Genomic DNA, 14,383 nt, shown 5'->3' with positions numbered 1-14,383 from the left:
CCTGAGAGTGTGTGTGTGTGTGTGTGTGTGTGTTCACCAGTGTGTGTGTGGGCGCCAGTGTCAATAATAGTAAAACAGTGTAAGCACTTAACACAATTGAAAAGCAGCACTGTGAAAGGTGTTTGCTGCACACACCCATGTTAAACTCAGTAATGACATTTTACAGGTTTTCTCCATTGGTTTGACTCATTTTTCGAAACAAAAGTTACATTCTCAAAACAACATGGACAAACCTCCAAACCACTCAGCAATTGTTCACAACAGAATTGTACACTGCTCAAAAAAATAAAGGGAACACTTAAACAACACATCTTAGATCTCAATTAATGAAATATTGCGGTTTAAAATCGTTATTCAATATATAGTAGAGTGTGTTGAGAACAAAATAACATAAAAATGATCAATGTAAATCAAAATTATCATCCCAGGTTGATTTCACACGGGTGTGATATACTTGGAGTTACAATGTGTTGTTTAAGTGTTCCCTTTATTTTTTTTAGCAGTGTAGTTCTCATTCATTTCATCAAATTGCAAATGTCTTTGTACACCTTTGCAAATGATTAAGTACAGATATATTTATTTATATTTATAGATATATTTATTTACAGCACTGTAGGCTATATATCATTTTCCTTGTGTTTATATTACAGTATATTATGCTGTATACCTTTTCTTACTCTGATGAATGGAAGTTACTTTACGTGTGAATAAAAATGGCTACCTTTCCTTGACAGTAGGAGTGCAATGTGTGATGTCAAACCTTATAGGCTACTCTTACCCTAAAATCCTGTTTTTTATTTTTATTTTTTTTTATTTTTTCAGTTTTATACACAATTGTATTCTGTTAGCTAGATTTAAAAAAAAACTAGTACATTAACCATTGTCAATGAAGGACTGGGCTAAGACTGAGAGATGGACATTTCAATGGTCCTCTGCCATAGTGACAAAACATCTAAACATTTTGCCTTGCACACGATGCCAAAGGGACGATGCATTTTGGGGAAACTGACTATTTCTATGAGACGGAAATTTAGTTTTGACACATAGTGAACTGTTCTGAGAGAGAGATGTGCTTTTGCAAGTGATCTGTGGCATTTTTATTTTATTTAACCTTTATTTTACCAGGCAAATTGCTTGAGATAAAAAAAATCATTGTGCTGAACTGTATCACTGTTTTGCCAAAGTTTGAGGATGTAATTTCTGTTTCGAAAAATGAGCCAAACCAACTGAGAAAAACTAAGAGGTATGAAGTTCCTCAGGTGTGTATCCATGTTGTCAGACCTGGCTGCTGAGCAGGTGGAAGAGGAAACCAGTGTTGAATAGCTCTGTTTGGCCTTTTAGATAAGAACATGCTTTCTTGTTCTGTGGAGGAAAGCCCAAAGGTCACCATCTACTGAACTCGCGTGCAGCCTTTGTGTGTGTGTGTGTGTGGGTGTGTGTCACGTTTGCTTGACACTCATTCTTGTTCCTGTCTGTCAGATTCTCATTAAAGTTTGACGAGCACAGAGGAGAGGCAACGAGCCGAACAGAGCTCCCCCTGCTGGACAGAGACGCTCGCTACTGGACTCACTGGACAAGCAACACCTCCAGTGTGTGAACCTGCTGCTGTGTGAGGAGGGAGGACCACGTAGTTCAAACAGCTCACTTGTTGGACTGCCACTGAACAAAGATCCTCCAGGGTGAACGGTCCTCATACATTTTTAAAGGGATATTTCAATGGGAAAGTACCGCACAGCTAGCGTCTCTGCCCCACCGATCTAAAAACAGCTTGCACCGACAATTAAAGGTGATGAACCTACTGCTATTATGCCAATAGGATAGGAGAATTTGCCAAAATGTTGAAATATCCCTTTAAAGTCTTATCTCCATTTATATGAAAGACAAATGTACAGTAGCTGACATCTCACTCCTCGCTGCACTGCAAAAACTCAAAATTCCAAGAATATTTGTCTTTCTTGTCAAAATGTCTCATTTCTAGTCAAAACTAATCTTTTTCCATTTAAAATTAGACTCGTCACATAAAAATTTACTTGTTTTTATGTAATTTTCACTTGTTTTCAAACAAATTTTTACTTAAAATAAGTAGAAAAATCTGCCAGTGAAAGCAAGTTTTTTGTGCTTGTAATAAGAAAGAAAAACTTGCTCCACTATCAGATTTTTCTACTTATTTCAAGTGAAAATATGCTTGTTAAGTTAAAGCAGAAGTAATCGATATTTTTGTGTTAATATAAGTCTTAAATAGTTATATCTTCCGACAGCAATCACTTACATAGAGTGTTTGGACCGAAACACGGGTCTGTCAGTCCCTCTGCTCTGCTCTGAGCCGAGGAGAAAACTTTTCTCGTATCCTACAAGTCCAATGAGGAGAGAGAACAGCATGAAGGGCTGTGTGTGCAGGATGCGCGTGAATGTGGTGACGTAGGGACGAGGACCAATAGATCCATGACGAGGGCGGGGGTTGCTAACTCCATCGGCTGACAAGAAGTTATGGTGCGTTCAAGGCAGCCCGTAACTCGTGTTTTTCCGACCTGTGAAGTCGTACCAGTTCGATCTGGTACGACTTCACGGGTCGGAAGTTATGAGTGGCCGTTATAGTGACTTTCACCGGTAAAACAGGTCGGAAAAACACGAGTGGGTTGCCTGGAACGCTACAAAGTCGTAAGTCGTGACGTGAAGCTGTAATTTACGTTTTCAAAAGTCTGCCTGGAACGCAGCATTAGCCAATCACTTACTTCTGCTTTAAAAAGTGTCTAAAAACAAGCTACTTTTTAATGTGATGAGTCTTATTTTAAGTATAATGAGATTTGTTTTGACTAGAAATAAGACAAATATTCTTGGTAAGATTTTGAGCTTTTTGCAGTGTGCCCCTGTGTGTGCTCTGTGAGTGCATGTGTTGATATTTCTCCTTGCAGTTGTGTGTCCTCAGTCCAAACAGAAAAGCAAGCTCGACTGGCAATGGAAAAGGGGTCAGATAGCTCTGTAGTGGGTTAACCATGTTGCATTCGCTCCCATACCTGCTGTTGAAGCTGCTTTATGTCTCTGATGGCAGGCTGTGTGCATGTCTCTGTGGACTGAAACTGTGATACAAACGGTTTAAACCAGCACTAAGTAACTTTTCAACCTTCATAAAATACTTTCATAACTTTTGTGATGATACATCGACTTACAACAAGTTGAATGACACCTCTGTCATGGTCTGAGGGGGTCTGTATCTCTTTCTCTGGCACTAAGCAGCTTTGAGGAGCATGGTAGGAACCCGGCTCTCACTTTACTTTCACTTTCACTTTTGCGAGTCACAACAAGGAGGGAGCAGGCAAAACGGCACTTTAGCAATGGATTATGTTTGTGTTTTCACTTTGAAATGATCCACTGGAAACAGAAACTTAGTTTTGATGTCTTCTGTTAATTTTAATGCAGGATATTTACAGGGCTTCACGCTAGTGTTCATGGGAAATGGAGTCTTCCTTCAGGCAAAACACTACCGCTTTCGTCCACAGGTGCCGCCAAACTCAACCAAAACTGAAAGTTCTTTAGTACTGCTTTAAATGAAGAACTCAAACCTGTTTTATAGTCACACTACAAATGGACATCTACATTTCAGATACAGCTCTCCACATTTTTCATCACCTGAACCAAGTCATATTTAATGAGGGAAAGTATGAAACCCTGTTCCCTATCCTGTGAAACAATCCCAGTTATTCCACCAATGTTGATTTCTGAACTCTTCCTAAGTTAAAACATTAGTGTTGTGTTATTTAAAAATGATTGTTTTCTTTGCATTTTTCCAGCTCTGAAAACACTGCATCTTTTTTGACCAGTTGTCATTTTCTGCAAATAAATGCTTTTTATTTCTAATTCAGGAGAAATGTTGTCAGTACTTTATAGAATAAAACAAAAGGGTCCATTTTACTCAAACACATATTTATAACAGTAAAACCAGAGAAACTGATCATTTTAATGGTCTCAGTTTTTCCCTGAGCTGTATACATACAGTACTACATCAGATCCTCCTCAATTTAAAGGGACAGCACTGATCCCAGTGAGTACAGACTCTACATTTACTCTGACAGTTTGATCTAAAAGTAAAAACTAACAATGTGATACATGACTGTCTATGTTCTGTCTCCTCATTCATGTAGCTTCCATCTTTGATTTGTCACTGCCTGTACTGGATGTGCAGCTTGGACCAAAAGAGAAAACACACAATGCAAAGTAATCGTTCACAAAATGGAAGATTCAGGAAACATCTCATTAAAAACAATCATCACTTTATTCAACAGATAGTGTCAAAGGAGCAACAAAAACACAATCACATATTAATGATGTACAAATGTAACAAGTTAGCGGTCATAGCATTTCAAATACACAACGCACATCTGTGGCTGCTTCAGTGTGACAGTGATCTGATCCGACACCAGACCGAGTCCACAGTCTCATCATGGTCTCGGCTCTGACACGTCGGTCACTTGAACTGTTCAGGGACCAGCGACAGAGTGGCGACAACAAAAAAGTGAGTTTGTGCAAAAATGGCAAGACTGAGCAGCTTCCTAATGAGGTCACAACAAAAACACAGTTCATGGGCCACAGTCGCAGCAACACTGACTAACGACAAACTAAAAGCCTTTTTGTTTCACAGCGGGGACAAGAAGTAACAGACATGATCCCTCAGCAGCCCCCCACCGCCCAACTGACTAGTTTAACTAAAGCTCAACAATATGCAAAAAACTATCTTTTAACAAAAAAAAAAGTCAGTGACGTGTGATACATGTGGAGAACATCATGTACAGACTGGGGGATCTCCATTCATGGTCTGTTCTGACACATCTTAAAGGTCCAGTGTGTAATAACTGACAAGGTTTATTGGCAAAATCTGAATCTACTACCCATGAATATATTTGTATAAGTATATAATCGCTTTAAAATAACATTTGTTTGGTTTTCATAGCCTTATAATTATTCTTTTATATACACATGTAGCAAGGGTCTTGTTTAGAGCAGTGTTTTTCAACCTTGGGGTCGGGACCCCACGGGGGGTCGCCTGGAATTCAAATGGGGTCGCCTGAAATGTCTAGTAATTGATACTAAAAAATTACGGGTAAAAATATTTTTGTAACCAATTATTATTCTTTTAAAATTATGATTAAAAACACTACAATCTTAAACAACTGTATTCTATACTTTTACTTTCTTGAATATACGTTGAATTCAAATAAAATGCAGCATATAAAAAGATTTGAGCCGGCTCATCTTGATTGACAGCTGCGATAATTTGTGATGTCAAAATGGGGTCACGAGCAAAAAAAGGTTTAGAACCACTGCTCTAAAGAGCATCGCCATCTTGCGCCGCCATGTTTGTACGGCAGTTTGAACGGAAAATCCAGCCAGAGAGCAGGTTTCAAGAGTTTTGCGTTCTTAAATAGACCACCGACGAAGAAGGAGTAGAAAACAGCAGACATATTGTAAAACAGTTTAGATCTTCACCTCATCGCTCCATGCTCCTGAAATACTCCCAGTCGTCACAGTCGTGGTAAACCAAAAGTCGTTTTGTCCTCAGAGGCCACCGTCACTTTGCCGATGGGAGTGAGTCAGCGCTGCAATCTAGAATCTGAACGCTGGATGTCACGGTTTTCCCCCTATTTTACAGACTGGACCTTTAAGTTGTGATGTGACTACAGCCCTGGTCATATATTGGTTAACGTTTAGCCTAAATAACAGCACTATACAAATCTGGGCAGCTACGTGGAGACAATGTAGAAGAGTAAAGTCATTAAACTTTAGTATGACAATCATAAGATCATTGTATTATTGTATTGAATGTGTGCTGCTGTCACATGACAAAGCTCAAAGCAGAAACACCTTATCCCTGGGCTAGTGCAACCAACTGTTTCCATGGTAATCAGTGAAACCTCTGTTAACTAGCAGCACCAAACAACAGGAATGTGATGATGTGGTTTACCGACAGCACAAAGAGAAAGGAGATGTTTGGAACTGGTACAAGTGAGTTCAGACTATAGTTCAAGTAGGGGTCCTCAGGGTCCTGGGACTTAGCCTCGTAAACCAGCCTCTCCCGGAAATGCATCATTTCATTTCTGCGGGAGAGTCTGGCCTCATTTCCCTTGTAAACGTTTGGCCTGAAACCCTCAGAAGGCCGAGCCAATCAGCGTCGCCGCCCTATGGTCGCCGCTCAGATATCTGTGATTGACACAGCACGTTGGCCAATCAGGGACCGACTGGTGCAAAGCCCCGTCACTACACTGCTAGTCTGGGGCCGTTGACTCTAGCCTGATGCATCAGCCGCTTACTTCATTACATTTCATATAGCGTCTGAACACGAGCCATAGGGATTCGTTTGCTTCCGGGAGGCGGTTGCTTACATTTGCTTCAACTAATCGCTGCTGCTTGGTGGTCACGTGTGCTATACACCGGTTAAGCTCATAGGTTAATCTTGAGCGCTTGAGTTCAACGTCATCGCCTTCACTTACCCGTCTGTTCGCTGATTGGTCCGTCCGCTCTGGCGGACGGAGCAAACCGAAACGCATTGCTAGTGTCCTGACTACATGTTTGAGGCAAATGAAATTTGCCGGAACCAGTAGGCGGCGCTAGCCTGGCTACGTTGACTCGCTGTTTTGGCAGGAAACAGATCCAGGGCGAAAGACACAGGCCTTTCCGTCAAAATAAAAGCACCAAGCTAATAAAATGCGGTGAAACCCTTTAATGTAAGGAATATAATTTACAAGAAAGTCCCCGAGCCATTAATTTTACATTTTGCTCTTATTGTATTACAAGTTAATGTCTATTTTATAAGTTTATGTTGGTGAACACTTGTATTTTGGTGAATTTGGTGATTTCGGTATCCGCTACAGACGGGAACCAGAATGCAAACGGAATTTGGAGTAAATAGACACCAGGCTCTTCGCTGCGAGGCTACTACACTGCGCGACTCTTACCACAGCAGAGCTATCTAACAGTAGCAGCCTAAAAACAGCAACAAGGGAAGTTCTTACTGAAATACCATCCATTACAGCAATCAAACAAGAGCAAGAGTCGGCGCTTGTTGAGTTTCTTGAAGGAAGACGAGGACGACGTTTTCGCTGTTCTTCCAACTGGATTCGGCAAAAGTTTGATATACCAGCTTGCTGATTGGCTGAATGGGGTTGTCTGTCAACGCTACTACTCCCGCCCAGCTCCCGCCCACCCAAGATGCTCACAAGGGGAACGAGGCCAGACTCTCCCTCAGAAATGAAATAATGCATTTCCGGGAGAGGCTGGTTTACGAGGCTACCTGGGACTGGGTTTCATGTGGGTCTTTCTAAATGTTTGCATACAAATGCAAAGATAAGAGTTTTACAACATTCACAGCTCACACAGTAAGAAGCCGTGGAGCCTCTGTGCTGATCGCTCCGTCTCAGCTTGAAGACCGATGTTCCTGGACTGAGAGGAACTGGCCTCAGGTGGGGATTTCTTTTGTTTCCTGTACATGTCTGATGATTGCAACACGTCAAACGAAGACCAGGACAAACATCCACACAGGCAGAGCCACAGACGTGTCTCAGGCTTCAGCAGGAGTTCAGAGTCCACTTTCGTCTTACTTTCGTTTGCTCTTGGTGTCGGTGGTTTGGAACACACTGGAGGCAGACATGAGGTTCTCAATGTACTGACCCAGAACCTGGTTCTCTGACTTCAGTTTGAGGTTCTCCTCTTTGACAGCGTCCACCCGGGCAGACAGGTCTGAGCACACAACCACATACACAAAATAAACAGGTATTTTAGCAAAGAGAAAAACACTGGAGCAGCCAACCAAACCCTGTCAAGCAAGTTTTTCTCTCCCTATTCTCAGTGTTTGACAGCTCATTGTGTAGATGTTACTCATCTTTCTAGTTACGGTGAGAGAAAGATGAGCTCCATATTGAAAACACAGCAGTGTGGATGTGACCTCAGTCTGTAGCTGATACGGAGCTGCAGTCTAAACACACACAACTTGTTGCATAACAGTTTATTTCTCTTTATGTTAGTGCACTGAGGCTGGACAGTATAATCCATGTACAGTGGCATGCAAAAGTTGGTCAACATTTCTGTTAAAGGGATAGTTCACCCAAAATTGAAATTTCACTCATTACCTACTCCCCCTCATGTGGACTAAGGGCTGGGAGAAGTTTCAGAGTCCTCCGTGGCTTCTCTGAGTTACAGGGGGTCTCGGCGTAGCAGTGCATGTCCATATAACGGTTGCAAATGGATACCAACTGTCTTCGTAACAAAAAGACACACCAAAAAACATCCAAATACCTCCATGCTGCTCGTATGTAATGTCCGTCTTGTATCGAAGCCCCGAAATGCGAAATTGTCCCGAAAAAAATTAAATAAGTCTATTTTTCAAGCTTCTTTGTAGCGGAAGCTCCTCTTCCTGGTCCGTCAAATTTGGACGAGGAGGAGCTTCGAGAAGCTTCCGCTACAAACAAGCTTGAAATATAGACTTATTTAATTTTTTTCAGGACAATTTCGCAGCATGGAGGTATTTGGATGTTTTTTGGTGTGTCTTTTTGTTACGAAGACAGTTGGTATCCATTTGCAACCGTTATATGGACATGCACTGCTACACCGAGACCAATTTCGCATTTAGGGGCTTCAATACAAGAGGGACATTACATACGAGCAGCATGGAGGTATTTGGATGTTTTTTGGTGTGTCTTTTTGTTACGAAGACAGTGGGTGTTTGGGTGAACTATCCCTTTAATGTGAACAGTTCAGCAAGTGGAAGATTAAATGATCTCCAAAAGGCAGAAAGTTAAACATGAAACACTTAATTTCAATATTTTAATCAATCTCAGTGTTTTATTTTAGTTTTCTACAGTTTCAGAGTGAAAAGGGGAAACAGAGCAGCAGCCTGCAAAAGAATAGGAGCTCTCAGATAACTGTGACCAAGGTATCAGACAAGATATTTACTATTTACACTCTGTGATAGTTTCCAAAGGGGGGGTTACTAGGTAATAACTATGCAGGAAGCCCAGACCTTTGCTGTGGGACCTTTTCCTTTTCTGTCATTTTGAGTGTAGTAATAATAAAAGTATTGTTTAAAATGTAAAGGGAATGTGTCATCTATAACGTTATGTCTTTTCATCTTCCACTTGCTGAACTGTTCACATTAACAGACATTTGGACCCAAACTGTTGCATGCTACTGTACATGGATGGGAGAAGAAGGAATCTGAAGATTTTCAGTTTAATTGCTCCCGTTTTGCGGTAGTTGTGTCTCTCTCTTGACTCTTGACTTGCTTCAAGTGTACATTTTTTTCCACAGACAGCGTCAGACAGCTACTCAAACATGCGCCGAGAGGTTTTTTTACTTGAAGCAAGTCGAGAGTTGATATTCCTGTGTGTATGACACAAACGGGAGCTTTCCAACTGCACCTGAACACACCGAGCGGCAACTTGGGTCTCGCACGAGACTCCGGGAGACTTTGAATTAGATCTAGTTTTACAAACATGTCGGCTTGCTTGAAGTAAATAAACTTGTGGGTGCATGTTTGAGTCGCCATCTGACGCTGTCTGTGGCTTTGAGGGATGGAAACAGCCTAAGCAGCAGAACTTGCATCCGCTCCCATTCATCACTGCCGTGGCGATGCGGGGACAGACACAACTACCGCAAAACAGGAGCAATTAAACTGAAAATCTTCAGATTCCTTCTTTTAGACCTAAAATGATAGGAACATACAGCCCCGAGTTGAATTCGCCTGGAATTGTCCTTTAAGACTCTGAACTGCAAAAGATTTGAGCTCATCAATTCAAACCCCACGGTCCTGGATTACTGCTCCTCAGGTCACCTCACGAATTGGACAGTTTTACTGACAAACTCAAAGCTATACAGTGAGTGTGAGTGTATGTGTATGTGTATGTGTGTGTGTGTGTGTGTGTGTGTGTGTGTGTGTGTGTGTGTGTGTGTGTACCCTCTAGAGTGTGCTGAAGCTCCAGCACCTGGTTGATGAGCCTGGTCTTCTCCTCCAGCTCAGCCTGGTTCTCCAAGTCACCTGCAGCCATCAAACACAAACACAACACATGTGCAGGGCCCGTTTCAGAAAGCAGCTTTAGTGGAAACTCAGAGTTGGCCAGGGCCAGGGCCACCGTGGGTTCAGGAATTCATCAGACACTACTTTGACAGAAAAACAGGTATCAGTATATCAAATATCAAGTAGTTTCAATGCACTTGTCAATTTATTTCCAGGTGTGATTGATGCACATCCCCATCATGTTACAATAGAGACATACTTGAACATATCCAGTAAACACAGATTTGGAGATTTATATTAAAACATTTAGGTGTTACTTTAGTTTTAAATAGAAAATATTAAATCCTGTCATTGAGACAGCTGAGAAGACTTACTACTTCCATTTATTTTTGAACGCTCCCAGAACGCAGGTCTGTTAGTGACTCCCAGTATCTCTAAAGACAGACTGGGAGGTAGAGCCTTCAGTTACCGGGCTCCTTTACTGTGGAACCAGCTCTCTCCATGGGTCAGAGAGGCAGACAATCTAGCTACATTTAAGTCTAGACTTAAGACCTTCCTTTATGACAGGGCTTTTAGTTAGGGCTGGTTCAGGTAGCTCTGAACCATTTTATTATAGCTACGCTGCTATAGACTTATGCCCAATTCCAATTCTATTTTTCATCCCTGTTTGGTCTGAAACACGGGTCTGTCAGTCACTCTGCTCTGCTGTAAGCCGAGGAGAAAACTTTCCTTGTATCCTACAACCTTTATCCAATGAGGAGAGAGAACGGCATAAAGGGGCGGTCCTCTCTGTGTGTGCAGCCAAGGGATGCGTGTGAATGTGGTGACGTAGGGACGAGGGCGGGGACTGCTAACTCCATCGGCTGACAGGAAGTTAGCCAAAACCACTGGATCGCTTACTTCTGCTTTAATGCGACTGCCACAATTGTTACATTTCATCAATGAGACCAGCATTTATCTCCTAAAAAGAATGTAACTACCCGGCGGTAAACCTTTAAAAACCTGCAGGTAAGTTAATTAGCGATCGTCTTTTCTTCCGGGATGACGTCGGCCGGCTGACAAGCTCTCCGGACAGGTGGTGTCTCTGTGACGAGCCGTTGAGGCTCCACCGTGGAGCTTCACTGCTCCGAAAAACATCGGAGCAAACGTCTAAACAGCCGTCATTTGGATAAACCGACCGCACATTGGGGATCTAAACAGTTTCTTTCTCGCATGAAAAAAATATTAAAACTTAAAGGGATAATGAGGAGTTTTGGAAAAGCGAAGCGTTTTCACACTACATTTATGAGCCTCCGCGCACCGTGAAATTCTTTGACCAGCGCAAGACAGACTCATGTTTTCATTCATCAAGAATTAAAGTCAGAGGTTGGAAGACGATCACATACCGTCGTAGTTACGACCATAAACGGAGATTCGGCGGTGTTATTCTCATGACTCGCCACGAAACCGAGTAAAGAAACGCTGGTCGGCTCGCCCAGCATTTCCACCACCACTAATAATAACAAAATAACGATAGAGACAAAACTATATATTTATCGAAAATGGGCCAAGTGTGGGTAACGTAGATTCATCGGAAGTATAAACAAAGCACGCACATCCCAAAAAACTGACGCTGGGTGCTGGACAAAAAAGGTCAATGATAAAAAAGGGAAAAATCCGCACACCAACAAAAAGCTCCAGAGCAATAGATAATTTATTATCACCCTAAGGGAGTAACGTTTCGGGCTCGCAGACCCTTCCTCAGACTAACACAGGTGAAAGCAGTGAGCCTCTAATATAGTCTAGGTCACATGATCAATCAAGTAATAGGTAGCACGTCTTGAGTGCACCATATTCCAGAAAACATAATAATACATTCAACAACAAATAAATATGAAAAAAATATATAAATGTGCACAAGCATGCTATGGCAAAAACATCATGACACTATCATCAAGTATAAAGCACCATCATACAGTCATGTGATCAGTACCAGAGGCATCTTAGTTCGTTCATATCAGGTGATACAGAAAAATAGAAAGTTAGAAAAAAGTTAGAAAAAATCCATCCGATGTCACCAAAGTAACAGGAAACAGAGATCTCGAAGTAATGGTACATATGTTATAAAACCATAAGCTTGGAGAAAAATGTTACCATGTACCACTAAAACATCCCATTACAGTCACATATACATATGTAACACTGAAAAATAAAAACCATATGAGGGTAGTATCGCCCCACATACGCCTCCACAAACCTAAGGACATCAGATAAGTTAGTTTTCTAACTTTTTTCTAACTTTCTATTTTTCTGTATCACCTGATATGAACAAACTAAGATGCCTCTGGTACTGATCACATGACTGTATGATGGTGCTTTATACTTGATGATAGTGTCATGATGTTTTTGCCATAGCATGCTTGTGCACATTTATATATTTTTTTCATATTTATTTGTTGTTGAATGTATTATTATGTTTTCTGGAATATGGTGCACTCAAGACGTGCTACCTATTACTTGATTGACCATGTGACCTAGACTATATTAGAGGCTCACTGCTTTCACCTGTGTTAGTCTGAGGAAGGGTCTGCGAGCCCGAAACGTTACTCCCTTTGGGTGATAATAAATTATCTATTGCTCTGGAGCTTTTTGTTGGTGTGCGGATTTTTCCCTTTTTTATCATTAACGTAGATTCATCCACATTAATATGAGACTTTTTTTATTGTCGCAGAATTTTTCATTCTGCCAATGGAGAATCTCCTCATTGTCCCTTTAACAAAATGACGTAATAACAGCGCTACAGTGAGAAATAAAACAGCTGCCGGTTGCTGCAAGATGCATTCTGGGAAACATGTCATACCCCTCGGTTTATAGTGTGCCCCTGAAAAATCTAGCCCTACCACTTCACCCTAACCCTCGTCTTTAAGACAAACTGTTGGGGCTATAAAAATACAATTGCTTTGCCTTTTCTGTTCAGGAGCTTTGTAACAAAAGAATTCCCTGGCCTGTGGGGATCCATATGTAATTCTGATTCTGACATCTCATGGTGAATGCAGGCCCTGGGGCAGGTTCAACAACATTGTTACTGCTGGTAATGACATTATACCACACCCAGTTGTTTCAACTGTTAGTTGCACCTGCATAGTGCTCATACATGTTCTGCATCATGATTTATATCTAACTCCACTGGGCAGCAGCAGGAGGATTGAGGCTTTTTCATTTGTTGCCTTGGTGAATCTTGTTATCTGTGTTTCATTGATGAGGGCTTTTTTTTTTATCTTAAATTAAGAGTCGATTGAGCCAACATTATCCTGTTCTGAAAGCCATTATCAGAGTGTGACAGCTCAGCTCAGCTCAGGGTCAGTGAGCCCAAAGTTCATTGTCCCAGTTCTCACACTGTGTAGATAAAAAGTTAAAACAACAACGCCCTGCACATTTGCTTCATTTGCCATGAAGAATGCACCTGCATGTGTGTGTGTGTGTGTGTGTGTGTGTGTGTGTGTGTGTGTGTGTGTGTGTGTGTTTGTGTGTTGACTCACCATCGTCTGAGCTCATGGTGAAATACTCGTCTTCCTCTTTGGAATGCAGGGCTGCGACTGTCTGGGACACTGGAAGATTTACGACACAGTCATATTGATACATGTGTGGTGGGTTTACAGACAACAACAAACAAAGACTCTCTTAGTTACATAATATAAAACAATATTTTTTTCAAATAATGGACTGTCCGAGTCTCCTTTAAGCCTGTCGTTTAACGTCACACTGACTCGTTTGAAATGTAGACTGATAAACATGATAAAGCTGCTGAAGGAGCGACACTGGTACAATGTTGTTAGCATGTTAGCTCGTTAGCCTGTTAGCTGCACCACGGCAGCTATGTATCCACCCAGCTGTTAGCTAACAGCTAACAGCCACTAACGGGACAGCGTAGCTCCATCTGCGACACACAACACTAACCTGTGGAAGTGAAGAACTGCTGCTGAACCACCCTGTCCCCTCTACAGAGTGTGTATGTGTGTGTGTGTCCTGTCAGCTGTGTGTCTGGGCGACCACCGTCAGTCACTACCACAGTCTTCACTTCTTCTGAATGGCAGTTGGTAAACAAAGCTTTATGTGCAGTATCGCCACCGATTGGACTGGAGTGTGGATCAAAATAACTTTTTTTTTTCTTTTTTTTTAATATATGTTTTTATTTCCAATAAATTTTAACAAAAAGGATACAACAACAAAAATATCCATCCTGAAACAATATCGATGATGGGGTGACTCATACAGTTTCTTTCTTTCTTCTTTTTTTTGTTTAACCCAGACAAACAAGGAAACAAAATACAAACAAAACAAAAAAAAATCTAAATCAATAAAAAATAAGTGGAAAAGCAGCAATCTGTCTTCACTGACATTAGT

At 41.4% G+C, this 14,383-nt stretch overlaps 1 protein-coding gene across 2 annotated transcripts; it reads right to left on the bottom strand.

Moving 5' to 3' along the window:
* Positions 1–6,623: 6,623 nt before the first annotated feature.
* Positions 6,624–14,021, bottom strand: LOC310992365 (short coiled-coil protein B-like). 2 transcript variants are annotated; one of them, XM_083980391.1, is made up of 4 exons: positions 13,937–14,021; positions 13,519–13,587; positions 9,941–10,021; positions 6,624–7,728 (listed from the first exon to the last, which is right to left on the bottom strand). In XM_083980391.1, exons 2-4 carry the CDS (start codon positions 13,532–13,534, stop codon positions 7,586–7,588), a joined length of 240 nt encoding a protein of 79 aa, XP_083836517.1. In that variant the 5' UTR covers positions 13,535–13,587; positions 13,937–14,021; the 3' UTR covers positions 6,624–7,585. The 2 variants fall into 2 exon arrangements, with proteins under 2 accessions (XP_083836517.1, XP_083836516.1); XM_083980390.1 differs by having other exon boundaries at positions 13,933–13,998.
* Between the last annotated feature and the right edge of the window lie 362 nt (positions 14,022–14,383).

The sequence above is a fragment of the Trachurus trachurus genome (genome assembly GCF_905171665.1).
Source record: "Trachurus trachurus genome assembly, chromosome: 10".
Lineage (NCBI taxonomy): Eukaryota > Metazoa > Chordata > Actinopteri > Carangiformes > Carangidae > Trachurus > Trachurus trachurus.
The sequence above is the reverse complement of the archived record's forward strand: the minus strand, read 5'-3'. Positions and strand labels throughout refer to the sequence as shown.

Bases quoted from the DNA above. Each gene is read 5' to 3' on its own strand.
- LOC310992365 (XM_083980390.1), bottom strand. The intron at 10,022-13,518 runs GTGAGTCAACAC...TGATGGCTGCAG, and splicing joins CACCATGAGCTCAGACGATG to GTGACTTGGAGAACCAGGCT. The intron at 7,729-9,940 runs GTACACACACAC...TTGTGTGCTCAG, and splicing joins GCTTCAGCACACTCTAGAGG to ACCTGTCTGCCCGGGTGGAC.